At 50.7% G+C, this 16250-nt stretch overlaps 1 protein-coding gene across 1 annotated transcript; it reads left to right on the top strand.

The window, feature by feature from the left end:
• The first annotated feature begins 163 nt into the window (after nt 1–163).
• On the top strand, nt 164–15742 carry LOC105050354 (uncharacterized). The gene is made up of 6 exons (XM_010930326.4): nt 164–397; nt 519–545; nt 651–713; nt 15074–15152; nt 15242–15287; nt 15387–15742. Exons 1-6 carry the CDS (start codon nt 167–169, stop codon nt 15394–15396), a joined length of 456 nt encoding a protein of 151 aa, XP_010928628.2. The 5' UTR covers nt 164–166; the 3' UTR covers nt 15397–15742.
• The last annotated feature ends 508 nt before the right edge of the window (nt 15743–16250 follow it).

Genomic DNA, 16250 nt, shown 5'->3' with positions numbered 1-16250 from the left:
AGATTAGATATATTAGATATAGGTATATATATGTATTTATGTAACTGTATATAGACATGGGTGTTTTTTCGTGAAACAACTATTGTATTTAAAACTCGAGTCACCTCCCCTTGCAGTCCCTTCAAGCCATTAGATATATTAGATATAGGTATATACGTATTTATGTATGTCTGTATGTAGACATGGGTGTTTTTTCGTGAAACAACTATTGTATTTAAAACTCGAGTCACCTCCCCTTACAGTCCCTTCAAGCCACCTCCCCCGCTACCTAGGGTTTTATCAACGTTCCTATCGATCTCCCGCCAGAGCCAAGAGAGAAGGGGAAGAGCTCGCGGAAGCCAAAGAAGAGGCAGCCATGGCGTCCACCAAGGTCCAGAGGATCATGACCCAACCGATTGTACGCTCTTCTCCCTCTCTTCTTCTAGAAAGCCTCATCTTTCTTGATATTTCTACTTAACCAAATGGTTTCTTTTGCCTTGTGTTCTAATCGTGGGTGGGGATTTGGTGCTCGCCGGCAGAATCTTATCTTCAGGTTTCTTCAAAGCGTAAGTTCTGGTGGTTCTCTCCGTATCTTTAATTTATTTTCATGTTCTTTTGATTCAATAAACTTGCCGATTTTGTTGATGTTTTTCGTTGTTGGATTGCTCCAGAAAGCACGCATCCAGATCTGGCTGTTTGAGCAAAGGGATTTGAGGATAGAAGGGCGGATTATAGTATGTTCTTCGTCATATATCTTCTCTAGGGTTTATGGTTTGAGCATTTTACATTCGATTTCATACCAGTACCTTGATTTTGCTAATGAATCAGGAGCAGATATTGACTATGGAGATTTTTTTTCCCCTTGGTGTTTTTCTGCTGTGTTCTGTGTGCTTGATGTCACACGCTCATATTAATTTAGGATTATAGATATCAATAATATGCCACTCAACATATTGATATTCGTGATTTCTTTACTTGTTGGTGGTCGAATCTTTCATGTACTTACAGAAGACAATGAACGAATCTGATGCTAGCTTGTTAACCATGGACATTATGTATTTTGAAATATAAGAAGTAAGAAAGAATTAGAATGGAGTTCAAGGGGGTAAATCTTAAATAATCAGTTGCTTGCTTGGATTTATAGGCAGTGGGGCGAGAATGATGAGATCAGGGTATCAAACTATCACTAGACTTTTCTTTTTTTGTAACATATTTGTTCTCGAATATTTTTTTGTGGCATTTTTTATATATGTTCGTTCCTGGTACTTGCAATGTGTGTATACGTGGTGGACACTTCTAGTAGAAAGAATTGCTGATTTCTTCTTCTTCCTCCTCTTTTCTTTTGCCCTTTTTTTTGTATGGATGGTCTTTTTCCTGCTTAAGTTTAAAACAGAATACGATAATTTGCAAATATAGCCAATTGTCCTTATGTTATGCTTAGGTAACAGTAACTTCTTGAAATGCTTGGTATTTGCTTGAACTGGTACAACAAAATATTTTTGTAAGTTAGATGACTTCCAAAAAGTTTTGGCTTTTTGAGAGATATTAGGCAGTAACCCTGGTCGGTCCTCTCATATAATGGTTCAGATTTTCAAAACTCACATAGACACAAACATCTTTTCTGTGTCTTATATATGTAGATAAGTATTTGTTGTATTAACTAATGAAATGACTGTTGGATATTTTTTTGGAACAAGTTAAGCAAATGGTACTACCCATTTAATGCTTTAAAACATCATTCATCATTATTATGAGATTTAAGTTTGATGGTCTCATTTCCAGATCAACAAATTGTACAGTTTTAGTTGTCATTAGTTTTGGTGGAAGGCAACTTAGCAGCTAGTTCGTTTGATGTTTCAGTCATAGAATCATGATTTTGATTACAGGGAAGCAAAAGTTTGGTGGTTGGACAAGGGTTGATTCCCATACTTGGCATTGTCAACATATTTTAAGTTCCCTTTTCTAGCTGATTATCCTTGCTCTCTCATGCCAGTTGTGTGATATTTCCACCTTAGATGACTACTGCTACAAGGTTGCATCATTGTTTATATCGACTCATGATATGCATGGGAGAGAAAACTTCTTCAAAATGCTAGAGGTTGTGTACGTGAATTTTAAGCATAGAAGCCTAACTTTAGTGGATGCTCACAAAATTGGTCAAAACTAAACCCCAAGATTTCCTGTTTTGGAAAACTTATTTAGAGATTGAATCAAATGTCCACTTAAATGTGGCAGAGAAACAATGAGAACAAAAGTTTATTGTAATGCTGTTATAATGGGCTGTCATAAAGATAATTGATTGTTTAAGTCAGTTTGAGCTGGTACCACCCAAAATCACTGAAATTGGACCAAAACCAATCAATTTTGGAAGAAACTGCCACAACTGACCAAAACTCAGAACTAGGATTTATTTTAGGTTTGGTCTTGATTGGAATCGATCAGTTTCAGTTGAAACAAAAGGTTCATGGTTTTTCATACCGTGCTGAACCAGTCGATACACCCCGTATCGGACCGGCGGAGAACCGGCACGGTTTGGCCTGTGGAACAGGTATACTGGAGGAGGGAGAGGGAAAGAGAGGGAAAGTGAGAAAGAGAGAGAGGAGAGGGAGGGAAACTCTAGCCGTTGAAGGCCGACGGTGGCCTGCTACGGCCATTGGAGGGCTTCCGCGGTCCGATTATTGCCCGATAGGATTTTTACAAAAGCGAAAAAGAGAAAGAGAGAGCTCAAAAGGGGGGGGACGTACCGGACGGACGACATTTCCGTCACGAGGTCCCCGATGGCCGACGAGCCCACGCCGATGGGCTTGAGGGCGGTCGAGTAGGAGGAGGGCCTCTATGGCTCCATCCCCCTCTTTTTCAAAACAGGGGTTCGCCCTTGTTTGGGATTTTTTTTTTTGATTTTAACACATGAAGTTGGCAATCCAGTTGCCGACCTCACGAATTTAAAAAAAAAAAATTAGATGGAGTCGGCATATTATTTGCCGACTTCGCCCGTTTAAAAGAAAAAAAAACACGGAACAAGGGTGAACCCTTGTTCCGCATTGGAGGGTGGAGGCCGTCCTCTGCACGCCCGGCATCGGCCACCCTCGACCCTCGCTTGCCAGTCATCGGAGAAGTTGCGTCGATATCGGTGTCCGTCCGGAGACCTCTGACGGCCTCTGGTGAGTCTGTTCCTCTCTCTCCTTCTCTCCACTCGTATCGAGCTCGGAAAGAGCTCTGATGGCCTTCGGCGGCTGCTAGAGGCCATCTCTTCCTCTCCCTCTCCTCTCCTTCTCCCCCCTCTTCCTCTTTTTCTTTTCTTTTTTCTCCCTCTGGGCCGTTCTCTGCCGTGTCGGTTCGCGTCGGTCCGATATGGTATGGACCTGTACTGACTCGTGCCGCCGACCGGCCAGCATGGATCCCGGTCCTGGTTCCTGGAACCTTGAATAGTGTTGGGTATAAAATACCCACAGCCGAAGTCCTCAGCAGAATCGACTACATGACAACTCCGCCCGGACTCCTACGGGAGCCGGGCTCCGCCGCCGACAACTCCAATCGCAAGTAGACTCCACCCGGGCTCCTACGAGAGCCGGGCTTCGTCCTCAACTCCAACAGCTACAAGCAGACTTCGTTCGGACTCCTACGGGAGCCGGACTCCGCCGACAACTCCAACCGCAAGTAGACTCCGCCCGGACTCCTACGGAAGTCGGGCTCCGTCCTCAACATCAAACCGCTGGTAAGCCTTGACCGGACTCCTACGGGAGCCGGACCTCCCCTCTGACTTTAATTGCAGGAAGACTCCAACCGGGCTCCTACGGGAGCCGGGCTTCGTCCTCAGCTCCAACAGCTACAAGCAGACTTCGTCCGGACTCCTACGGGAGCCGGACTCCGCCGACAACTCCAACCGCAAGTAGACTCCGCCCGGACTCCTACGAAAGTCGGGCTTCGTCCTCAACATCAAACCGCTGGTAAGCCTTGTCCAGACTCCTACGGGAGCCGGACCTCCCCTCTGACTTTAATTGCAGGGAGACTCCACCCGGGCTCCTACGGGAGCCGGGCTTCGTCCTCAACCCCGACAGCTGCAAGCAGCCTTCGTCCGGACTCCTACGGGAGCCGGACTCCGCCGACAAAATCAACCGCAAGCGGACTCCGTCCGGACTCCTACGGGAGCCGGACTCCGTCCCCAACTCCGACGGCTACAGACAGACCGTGTCCGGACTCCGTCCGGACTCCCACGGGAGCCAGACTCCGCCGACAATTTCCACCCATCGCAAGGAAGATTCCGCCTGGACCCCTACGGGAGCCGGGCTCCGTCCACAACGTCAGCTGCTGGTAAGCCGTGTCCGGACTCCTACGGGAGCCGGACTCTGTATCTGATTTTGATTGCAGGGGATTCACCCGGACTCCCACGGGGGCCGGGCTCCACCCACGACCCCAATCGCAAGGAGGGCTCCGCCCGGACCCCTACGGAGGCTGGACTCCGACCGCTGTCGAGCTTCAGCCAACAGATCTGCACTCCCAGGCCACAATCACGGCCACGATCCTGCTCCACTTCCTGCGGCGGACTCCGCGCAGCTTCATCACTCCCTGACAGGCCGCAGTAACGGTCGCAACACTGCTCCACTCCCTACGACGGATCCCACGCCCACGCGGCTCCATTACTACCTGACAAGCCACGATAAACGGCCGCGATCCTGCTCCACCTCCTGCAACGGATATTGCACGATTCTCCCATTCGCTGGCAAGATACGACAGCATCCGCGCCCCACTTCCCGCGGCAGATTCCGCGTGGCACGCCCCAGTGATGGCCACGGGTCTACTCCACTACTCCTCGCAGTAGATTCCTACTGACTATGGGCGGCCCACTACCAGGCGGTTACAAACGTCGCCATCAATCCGTTACCTCCTCCGCCTATAAAAAGGGGGACCCAGATACGTTATTATATAAGCTCATTTCTTATCTCAAAACTCTGCTAAATTCTCCGTTCGAGCACTCCATTCTTGTTGAGGCAGAGAACTGATTTGAGCGTTGGAGGGTCTTGCCGGAGCAACCCCACCTCCGGTTTAGACTTCCTTTGCAGGTCCCGGCGGCGACCACGGCTTTCCCAACTCCAGCTTCTCCGGCGCAAGCAGATTTTTGCACCAACAGGATTGGCGCTAGAAGGAGGGGCTCGTGTCTTCGCAGTACCCTTGTTCTTAAAGGAGTGTTCAACGGAGCCGCCTCCGATCGTCTCTCCGACACCCACTTTTAATTTTCCCTTGCGAGATCCACGCTCGATGCCGCCGCGCAAGGTGTCCACACGACGGTCCACGGCCTCCGCGGCCAGATCTCAGGCTCCGGCCTCCCCTCCTGTTTCTCAGCCTCCTCCTCCTCCAGCGGCGGCGGTCGGCGCGGAGCAATTTGACTTGCTGGCACAGCAGGTCAGAGGCCTCATCGAAGCTGTGCAAGCAATGCAGCAGCAGCAACCGCAGGCGTCGGCGCATCCGGAAAGGGCATCTCTGGAATGTCAGAATCCGGCGGCGGGGCGGGCCACCTGGGCCAGCCGCCCCGTCCTTCCCGGGAAAACAAATCCGAGGGTAGAGAGCCCTCAATCGGACCACGACTCCACCCCTGGAAGATCCCTGCCCCCGCTCTGCCAGAGGACCCTCGAGACTCGAAGTCGAGAGGATTTCCTGGACCGGAGGCTCCAGGAGATGAACCGGCGGATTGAAGAACTCCGCCACGCGCCCCCCGCTTATGGTGAGGATATTTGCACTGACCCTCCCTTCTCTCAAATGATCATGCAGGAACCGAACCCGCCAAACTTCAAGCTTCCCCAGTTCGAAAGCTACGACGGGACTTCGGACCCGGTTGATCATCTGGAGGCCTTCCGGACGATGATGCTGCTTCACGGCGCTCCTGACGCCATCTTATGTCGGGCTTTCCCGTCTACTTTGAAGGGAGCAGCGAGGAACTGGTACTCGGCTTTGAAGCCGGGTACCATCTTTTCCTTCGATCAAATGAGCCATCAATTTGTGGCCCATTTTGTCAGCAGCCGGCGCCCCCGGAAGGGTTCGGAGTCCCTCATCAACATCAAGCAGAGGGAAGGGGAGTCCATACGGGTCTACGTCAACCGCTTTAACATCGCGGCGTTGGAGGTCCGGAACTTGGACCAATCAGTTGCCATGGCCGCTCTGAAAGGTGGCCTTCAGAAGAATGATCTTTTGTTCTCCCTGGAGAAGAAGTACCCCAGGGATTTTGCCGATTTACTGGCTCGGGCTGAAGGATACGTCCGAGCGGAAGAAGCCTTCAAAATGAAGGACGAAGAGACAGCTAGAGAGCGGCAAGCGGGAGATTCGAGTAAGCCCTCAGTTGAGAAAAGGTCGAAGGAAGCCCGGCCGCGTTCTCGATCCCCTCCTGGACATAAGCGCGCCCATACTCCACCCCGGGCACGCAGGCAGAGAAGCCCGGACCGCGGGGTTCGGCGGGGTTCCCCACCAGGGAGATTCCGCAACTACGCCCCCCTCAACGCCTCTAAGGCCCAGGTATTAATGGAGGTCAGGGAGCAGCTCCCTAGGCCGGAGAGGATGCGCACACACCCCGGGAAGTGCAACCCCAACAAGTTCTGCCTCTACCACCGCGACCACGGCCACGACACAGAGGAATGCATCCAGCTCCAGGACGAGATCGAGGAGCTCATTCGGCGAGGTCGACTTGACAGATTCATCCGCCGCAGACCTGAGGGTAGAGGAGACCGGCCAAGAGCCCTTCCACAGTCTGAACCGCAGAGAAGGGAGGAGCAACCCGGGGACCGGCCTCCCATCGGGACCATCGACTCCATCACCGGAGGGCCTCAAGGAGGAGCGGAAAAACTGTAAATGTATCACTTACGATTTCACCTTGAATCTAATTTCCTTTCTACTTAACGTGCTCTTCCCACCTGGCGTGGATTTATTATGACTGGATATGATCCCTCCAAAAACAAAGCCATGTCAGGAACGGGAGGAGAACCTCGTCCTGACATGAGCAAAGTCAAAGACCCGGTTCTTTTAGACCGGATGGGGGGAGAGGCCTTACAACGCCCTAATGTGCCCCCACAGCCATGTCAGGAACAGGAGGAGAACCTCGTCCTGACATGAGCAAAGTCAAAGGCCCGGTTCTTTTAGACCGAATGGGGGGAGAGGCCTTACAACGCCCTAATGTGCCCCCACAGCCATGTCAGGAACAGGAGGAGAACCTCGTCCTGACATGAGCAATGTCAAAGGCCCGGTTCTTTTAGACCGGATGGGGGGAGAGGCCTTACAACGCCCTAATGCGCCCCCACAGTCATGTCAGGAACAGGAGGAGAACCTCGTCCTGACATGAGCAAAGTCGAAGGCCCGGTTCTTTTAGACCGGATGGGGGGAGAGGCCTTACAGTGCCCTAACGCGCCCCCACAGCCAGGCTGGTAACGAGAGGAGAACCTCACACCGGCTCGAGCAAAATGGAAGGCCCGGACTCCTACGGGAGCCGGGTTCCGTTCACGACGCAAAGGAAGACTTCACCCGGACTCCTACGGGAGTCGGGTTCCGCCCACAAGGAAGACTTCACCCGGACTCCTACGGGAGCCGGATTTCGCCTACAAGGAAGACTTCAGCCGGACTCCTACGAGAGTCGGGCTCCATCCACGACTTCTGCAGCAAGGGTTAATGGTGGCGAAACCTGGCCAGCTAACAAGATCAGATGAAAGGAGAAAGCCCCCTCCCAACGACGTCTACACCAGGCAAGTCAAATGGCAAGAAAGGTTCGGCAGACAGCGATATTAGTGCAGCGCGCGGACGAGGTAACGCAAAACGCTCTTTTTATTCCACTATAAAGCCAGGAAGGCCGAGGAAAGAAGGGCAAAACGACAAAAAGGAAGTAACTACATGATAAGACAGAAAGACAAAAAGAGCTCTAAGGAGGCCCTGCTCCCTCCGACCTAGAGTTATCTATTCCGTCCCTCAACCAGGACTGCCTCAGATTCTCTATTTCTCCTTCTAGCTCTTCCCTCTTCCGCAGCGCGTCCTGGAGCGCCCGACGAAGTTGCTGGCTCTCAGCCTCCGCCTCTCGACGCCTCTTCCTCAAAACTTCGGACTCCGCCTCCGCGACGGCCCACCGCTCAAGTGCCAGTTGGATCTTCACTTGTTGCAGCTCGGCTGTCTTCTCCCCGAGGGAGACAGAAATCCCCTCAACAGTGCCTCTCAGGGCTTGGAGCTCTTCAGAATCTTGGGCGGAAGTAAGCTGCGCCCTGTTAGCCAGCTGCCTCTGGAAACGAACGACTTCGTCGGCCGCCGTCCGGAATCTCCCTTTATACTCTTCCACCTGCCTGCGCCAGCTAGCCCGCTGCACGTCGTGGCTCATCTCGGCATCTTGAAGCTGCTTCTGAAGGTCGAAGACCTTCTGCGACCATTTCTGTTCATCATCGACTCGGGCCAAGAGCCGGGATGAATTTCCTTCTAGCTGGTCGATCTTCCTCTTCGCGGCTGACAGTTCCACCTTAAGGGCGCTGATCCTGGCTTCTTGGGCCCAAATTCGGTCGCTAGTGCTTTTCTTGCATTCCTTGAGTTCCTTTGCGAAGTTCGCCTTCCTCCGGCTGTAATCCATGATCGCCTTCACATGGAGACTCCGAAAGTGGGCGGCCTCAGCGGCGGCTTCAGAATGGCCTTCTCTCGATTTGCGGAGCTCGCCTTCCGTCTTCTTCAACTTCTTCGTCAGATGAAGGACCTCCTTTTTCAACCGCTGGATCGTCGATTTCAGCGGGACCCCCAGGGGCAAGGGGAGTGCTTCTGCAGGACACTGCCATCGGAAGGTAAAAGCGTCAAAGAACGACTCATTGCAAGAAGAAAAGCAGAAAGAAGGAGAAAGGGGAAGGAGAAGCCGTCCACAACAAGAAATTCGACTTTATTGAATGATTTTTGAAGAAGACAAACGGAAAAGAAAAAATTGCGACGAAGTAAAAGTACAAAGATCGGAGGTCTCAGACCTCAGGGGCGGGAGGTAGAGAACTCGGCGCGGGGGCTGCGACCGCGGTGGCGGCAGATGAGGGGCCGGCCTCGTCTTCAGACTCCTCAAGGAAGCCGAGGTCGAGTTCGGGGAATTTGCTGGCCACCTTCTCTTGGCAGAGCTCGAACCCCTTGATGAACGCCTCCTGGCCGAACTGGACATTCAGGTCCCTCATCTCCGCGGAGGCCTTGAATTCCTCCACCGCAAGGGCTCTGGCCTCCGAGATCAGGATCGGAGTTTGCTCGACCAAGTGGGCGACCTCGGCCTCCGCCTTCCTCGCCGACTCCTCCAAGGTCTGCCTCTCCTCCTCCCGGGCTTGCTTCTCTCTTTCCAGGGCCTCCTGGAGGGCGGCTACTTCAGCCGTCTTCGCTTGGAGGCGAGCGACCTCGGCCTGGCAGCGTTCCTCCGCCTCGAGGATGTCCCTCCTCATGCGGCTCACCGCCTCGATATAGGCGAAGAGTTGGTGCCCAATTTGCAAGGACGGATAGAGAATTAGAACAAAGGCCGAGTAGCCGTGTAAATAAAGATCCGCTTACCTCGAGGAAGGACCCCAAAGAGTCCCAAGCCCGCTGCTCGGGATCGGCGCGGTCGATCCTCTCCACGACGTCGGACAGAATGCAGCCGTCGATCAGCCGCCTGATCAGGTCCCTATCGTTGAAGGGATTCTCCGATCCCTCCTCGGAGCAGAGGGACTCGTCTGCAGCGTTTCGGCGGCTACCCGCCCTCCGGGCCACCGATTTCTTTCTTTTCCCCGCGGTGGGCGCCACCGTAGGGCAAACCCCCAGAGCGGGGGCCCCGGTCGGCGGACTCCTCGAGGAAGCCCGGGGGCCGTTGGCTCGGTGTCCGAGGGAATGTCGATGGCCGGGGCCGCTTGGACGGGCGCAGCTAAGCTCGTCTCCTCCGCCCTGGCCCTCTTCGCCGACCCAGAGGCCGCAGCGCCCTTTCTCTTGTGGGCCCTCATGCTCCTGGCGAGCAACCGCGCTGCTTCGGCGTCCATTCCTAAAAAAGAGAGGAAAAAAGAAAAAAAAGAGGCAACACCAATCAATCAAGAGTCATAAGTCAAAAAAAAAAAAAAAAAAAGAAAAAAAAGAAAGAAGAAGAAGACAAGAAGAAAAAAAGAGAGAAGGAAGAAGAGGTAAAGAGAAGAAGAGAAGAAAGGCAAGAAAAGATAAGATGAATACTCGCTGGATCTTGGGGACTCAGGCCGATGTTGAAAAAAAGCTGCTCCCTCAGAAGATTAGGAAGGGAAGGAGCGGGATAAGTTAGAAGCTTCTGGGTGGCCTGGAGGTCGTCCTCCCCCAGGCTGGGAGCCCGGCGGACAGAATCCCTCAGAGAGCCCCAAGGGGGCAGGCCCAGTTCCAAGGTCGGGCAGTGGACGAAGAGGTATTTCCCCTTCCAATTGTGGATCGAAGAAGGGGCGCCTTTCAGCAACCCCTTCTTGTCGAACTGGGGGGAGAAGTACCACCAATCTTTCGCCGAAGGATGGCGCTTGAAGGTATAGAAGTGTCTGAATAAGGAGAGAGACGGCTGGACCTCGACTACGTGGCAGAGGGAGAGAAATCCTATCAAAAACCTAAAGGAGTTCGGGGCCACAGAAGCGAGGGAGATGTCCAAGAAACGGAAGAGGGCAGCGACAAAGGAAGGAAGCGGAAGCCGGAGTCCGACACGAAACGCTTCCTGGTACAGACAGAAGCGACCGGGAGGGGGAGTGCTGGCCCGGTCAGAGGGGTCCGGCAGCTCCAGGTCGTACTCTGGAGGAACTCCATACTGAACCCTTATCAGAAGGAGTTCCTCCGAAGTCAAGGAACATGGAATGGCGCCCGGAGCGAAAATCGGGCGGGGCCCAGCCCCAGACGTAGGTTCGTCTGCAGAAACGGGAACCTGGGGGTTTGAAGCAGAAGAACTCCCGGAACTACAGGGAGCGGAAGAGCCAGAAGACATTTTGGGTAGTCTCGAAGGGGGACTCTAAAGGACCCTAAAAAGGCAGACAGGAGGGGGAGCGAGAGACCGCAGGCTAACTCGGAGGGATGCAAAAAGTAATGACAGAAAAGAAGCCCCTAGGCGGTGAGAAGAAGGTTGGCACTAACCTATATCACTCTGAGGGACCTGAGGGATGAAAACAGGAGACGCCTATGGCTCGAGAAGACGCTCACTGAAGCAGGGCTCTCGAAGAGGAGACAGACGCTGGTGAGAACTCAGGAACGGAGTAGGACGCCCAAAGGTGGGAAGACGGGTTTAAATAGACCCTGGGATCCGGCGCCATAATGATCGCAAATCCCCCCCAGGCCAGTCCGCATCCGACACGTGTCCCACTCCCTCTGGCAGGCGGCTAAAAGCGGCTGACGGTTGGCAGAATTATAATTGCGCCGTACCTAGACCAGTGTACCTGCGGGAATTTCGAAGCGTCCCCTCGTACCGCTCCAATTCGAAAAGACTCCGGCACGCGCACATTTAATGCCAAAATATCCGGAAGCAGTAGTGCGCAGGATTCGAAGGGACGGTTTCGGCTGTGCCCATCTCTCTCTCTCTGTACTTCCTTCGTTTGAAATTCAAACTCGGAAGTAGGGGGACTGGTGTTGGGTATAAAATACCCACAGCCGAAGTCCTCAGCAGAATCGACTACATGACAACTCCGCCCGGACTCCTACGGGAGCCGGGCTCCGTCGCCGACAACTCCAACCACAAGTAGACTCCACCCGGGCTCCTACGAGAGCCGGGCTTCATCCTCAACTCCAACAGCTACAAGCAGACTTCGTCCGGACTCCTACGGGAGCCGGACTCCGCCGACAACTCCAACCGCAAGTAGACTCCGCCCGGACTCCTACGGAAGCCGGGCTCCGTCCTCAACATCAAACCGCTGGTAAGTCTTGTCCGGACTCCTACGGGAGCCGGACCTCCCCTCTGACTTTAATTGCAGGGAGACTCCACCCGGGCTCCTACGGGAGCCGGGCTTCGTCCTCAGCTCCAACAGCTACAAGCAGACTTCGTCCGGACTCCTACGGGAGCCGGACTCCGCCGACAACTCCAACCGCAAGTAGACTCCGTCCGGACTCCTACGGAAGCCGGGCTCCGTCCTCAACATCAAACCGTTGGTAAGCCTTGTCCGGACTCCTACGGGAGCCGGACCTCCCCTCTGACTTTAATTGCAGGGAGACTCCACCCGGGCTCCTACGGGAGCCGGGCTTCGTCCTCAACCCCGACAGCTGCAAGCAGCCTTTGTCCGGACTCCTACGGGAGCCGGACTCCGCCGACATAATCAACCGCAAGCGGACTCCGTCCGGACTCCTACGGGAGCCGGACTCCGTCCCCAACTTCGACGGCTACAGACAGACCGTGTCCGGACTCCCACGGGAGCCGGACTCCGCTGACAATTTCCACCCATCGCAAGGAAGATTCCGCCTGGACCCCTACGGGAGCCGGGCTCCGTCCACAACGTCAGCTGCTTACCAGCCGTGTCCGGACTCCTACGGGAGCCGGACTCTGTATCTGATTTTGATTGCAGGGGATTCACCCGGACTCCCACGGGGGCCGGGCTCCACCCACGACCCCAATCGCAAGGAGGGCTCCGCCCGGACCCCTACGGGGGCCGGACTCCGACCGCTGACGAGCTTCAGCCAACAGATCTGCACTCCCAGGCCACAATCACGGCTACGATCCTGCTCCACTTCCTGCGGCGGACTCCGCGCAGCTCCATCACTCCCTGACAGGCCGCAGTAACGGTCGCAACACTGCTCCACTCCCTACGACGGATCCCACGTCCACGCGGCTCCATTACTACCTGACAAGCCACGATAAACGGCCGCGATCCTGCTCCACCTCCTGCAACGGATATCGCACGATTCTCCCATCCGCTGGCAAGATGCGACAGCATCCGCGCCCCACTTCCCGCGGCAGATTCCGCGTGGCACGCCCCAGTGATGGCCACGGGTCTACTCCACTACTCCTCGCAGTAGATTCCTCCTGACTATGGGCGGCCCACTACCAGGCGGTTACAAACGTCGCCATCAATCCGTTACCTCCTCCGCCTATAAAAAGGGGGACCCAGATACGTTATTATATAAGCTCATTTCTTATCTCAAAACTCTGCTAAATTCTCCGTTCGAGCACTCCATTCTTGTTGAGGCAGAGAACTGACTTGAGCGTCGGAGGGTCTTGCCGGAGCAACCCCACCTCCGGTTTAGACTTCCTTTGCAGGTCCCGGCGGCGACCACGGCTTCCCCAACTCCAGCTTCTCCGGCGCAAGCAGATTTTTGCACCAACAAGTAGGTTTGTGGCGAAAGTTCAAACCTTGCTTCCAATTATGCCTGACATGGATTGAAATTCTCCTCCACTTTAATTGCATGGAATCCTTTTGAAGTCTGTCTTACATAAGGTTGTGCACTTGAAAAAGGACCTGAAGGATATCAAAAATTGGGTTGACTTTTCCAACAAGGAGATGATAGTTGAAGAGGTTGTTAAAAAGGTCATCGAAGATCAAATCAATGTCTGAAGAAGTTCATGTCAAGTAAAATTTTAGTAGTGGATGCATATTCTTGGCTAAGGTTGGCAATGGCAGGACCAGGATTTTTTAATCTGATAGTTGAAGGATTTGAATTATTAATTCAGTAGTTTATATGGAATCTGACATGTCATCCACCACACACTAGTGGACAGCTATAGTTGCATTTGATGTTACTCATGACTTCATGCATCATGAGAATGAGGAAAATGATCTGAGACTTCTAGATCAGGGTTTGTTATGACCATTTAAACAAAAGCAGGGAATCATCTTCATTAAAAAAAGTGAATTGAGATTGTAAATGGTATGGATTTGGCACCATTCAAATAGATGTACTAATATGGCACTGCAGGTATTTACTATCTGCAATGGTACAAGTTGGAACACAACTATAGTGACATAGAAATTCCAGGATGAATCATTTTGAGGGCAATAATCTCATGTGAGAGAAATTAAAAGCTGTGTTAATGGGTTTGTATTGCATGTTGCATTCAGGGGCATAATTTGATTCTTATGGACACCGTGGTTTTTTTCCACATTAGGCTTAGTTTAGGCATTTGAAGGAGCTTGCAGTTCCTGGACCAAATGGCATGATAGGGTTGGATAAGTTGTTTGGCTAGGATGACTATTTCTTTTGATGGATATTAGCAGCTAGGGTACGTTTCAAGGTTGAGAAGCGTTAGCACTGGCAGAAGTCATAGTTTTATAGAATTAAACACATCATTTGCTATGTTGTTGTTTTATCTAAAGTTCAGGAAAAATCCCTTCCTTTTCTGTTTCATGTATTGAATCAGGCACCCCATTTTATAATTTATCAAGCCACTTATTTATCAACTTCTATAGTGACATCTGAAGAATCAGATGAGCTGCATGCCCAACTGCGAGTAGTTACGTGAACCCTTTATGGCCAGGATGAGTTGATGGGGGCTTTTCTTTTTGCTGCTGTAACCTGCATATAGATTGGTTGTTGTTGCTTTTTTACAACTTAGTGCTCCATTCTCTGTCAAGTGCCTTCTAGCATGGAGAACTGTTTGCTTTGTGTTCATTCCTTTTTCTTTTTATTTTCATTTCTTTTTTTGTTTTTCCCTTTGCTTTGTAAAGAATGAATCAATGCCCTGAAATGGAGGAATACTTAATACAGCATCAGACAGAGATCTGATGCACTCCTCAGCTCTTAAGCAGTAATGTCTTATCTGGTGGATGTTTTTCTTTGAGGTTTTTATGATCCACTGCAAATCCTTGACTCCTGATTGGTGTTGTGCTCTGGATCACAGATCATTCTTACTCCTGTTCCTAGTTTCTTGTCTCATTTTGCAGTTCTGATTCCTTCACTAGTGGTCTTTGTTTTGGACAAAATGGCCTGTGCTGTTGGCGGTGACACAGACATGATACATCGCCATTCATATTTTCTGTTGTTTTAAATGCTGGATGTATGGCAATCATGATCATATCCAATCACAAAGCAGAAAACAAACTGTACTCCTACGTAGAGATAGCTATACATGTGAACATCATGGGGCTCTTTTTTTTTTTTCTTTTTCAATGATGTGATTGGCAAATTAGACATGCATCTATTATGCTGCTTAACATCAGTTTGATGTCGTATTATATAGGGTTTTGATGAGTACATGAATTTGGTGCTGGATGATGCTGATGAACTCAACGTCAAGAAAAATACTAGAAAGCCATTGGGTTAGTCCATGTTGCTCTGTTTCTTATCCTTTGCTTTTTTGCTTTCTTCATTTTGATTTATTGCTGAATACTTCTTTGTATTTGTTCAGGGAGGATTCTCTTGAAAGGAGACAACATTACTTTGATGATGAACACGTAAGTAAACCATAAGTTATTTTCTTGATGGTGTGCATTTCCCAGTATTCTCTTCCTATTGGATCTGAATTTAAACTTATTTTTTTTTTCTCATTTTAGGGGAAAATGATAGCTTCTTGTGCTCTGGTAGTTTTTACCTCCTCTCCAATTGGCTTTATCTGGAAGGACATGGTGGGTAACTTTTTAGCATTTCCAAGCTTTGTTTGTGCGCCTTTCCAACTGGCTGTCATATGATTTAGAACAGTTGTCTGGTTATTTGAGCTCTGTATTACCTAATTTTGGATTGAACAGCAGTAGTTGAAAAGGTAATATATTCAATGTATCTTCTGTTGTGTTTGGTACTCCAGTGAAAAAAAAAAAGGGCTTGTAGAACCATCATATGCTCCTGTATTCTGATTGATCTGAAAGTCATTATCTGTGCAATCACACTTGTTTCGCACTATCGTTCATGTTCACATATCTGCTTACCAGATTTTCCTTTTTGTGGTTGCTTCCTAATGTAATCTTTGCTTATGGACGGGGGTGCAAACATAGTCAAAATTATTTGCGAGTTACTCGAGCTCTATTCGATTCAGTTATTGTCAAATTCGAGTACTTTGAATAATTTTTTGAATTGAACTCGAATAGCTGAATATTTGGTTTGAAAATATGTGAGCATATTTGAATCTGTATATATTTTTAATTATATTATTTTTATTTATAATATATATATTAATATATATGTTATCAGTAGGATAATATTTGATTTTGAGTTTGAATTCGACTCAAGTATGGTTGGACTAATATTCGAGGCGATTTAGAGTCTTATCTATTTATCATCGAGTCAAACTTGAGTTTGAGTTGGGGATATTAAGGCTCAGCCAATATTGAGGCGAGTTTCGAATTCAAATGTTTTTTGAGGTGAGTCAATATCGAGCTTTCAATTAGGTTCGATTGCACCCCGTTTATGGATGCTTGGATCCC

The sequence above is a fragment of the Elaeis guineensis genome, chromosome 8 (assembly GCF_000442705.2).
Source record: "Elaeis guineensis isolate ETL-2024a chromosome 8, EG11, whole genome shotgun sequence".
Lineage (NCBI taxonomy): Eukaryota > Viridiplantae > Streptophyta > Magnoliopsida > Arecales > Arecaceae > Elaeis > Elaeis guineensis.
Note: the sequence above shows the minus strand (reverse complement) of the source record. Positions and strands in the feature narration are given on the sequence as shown.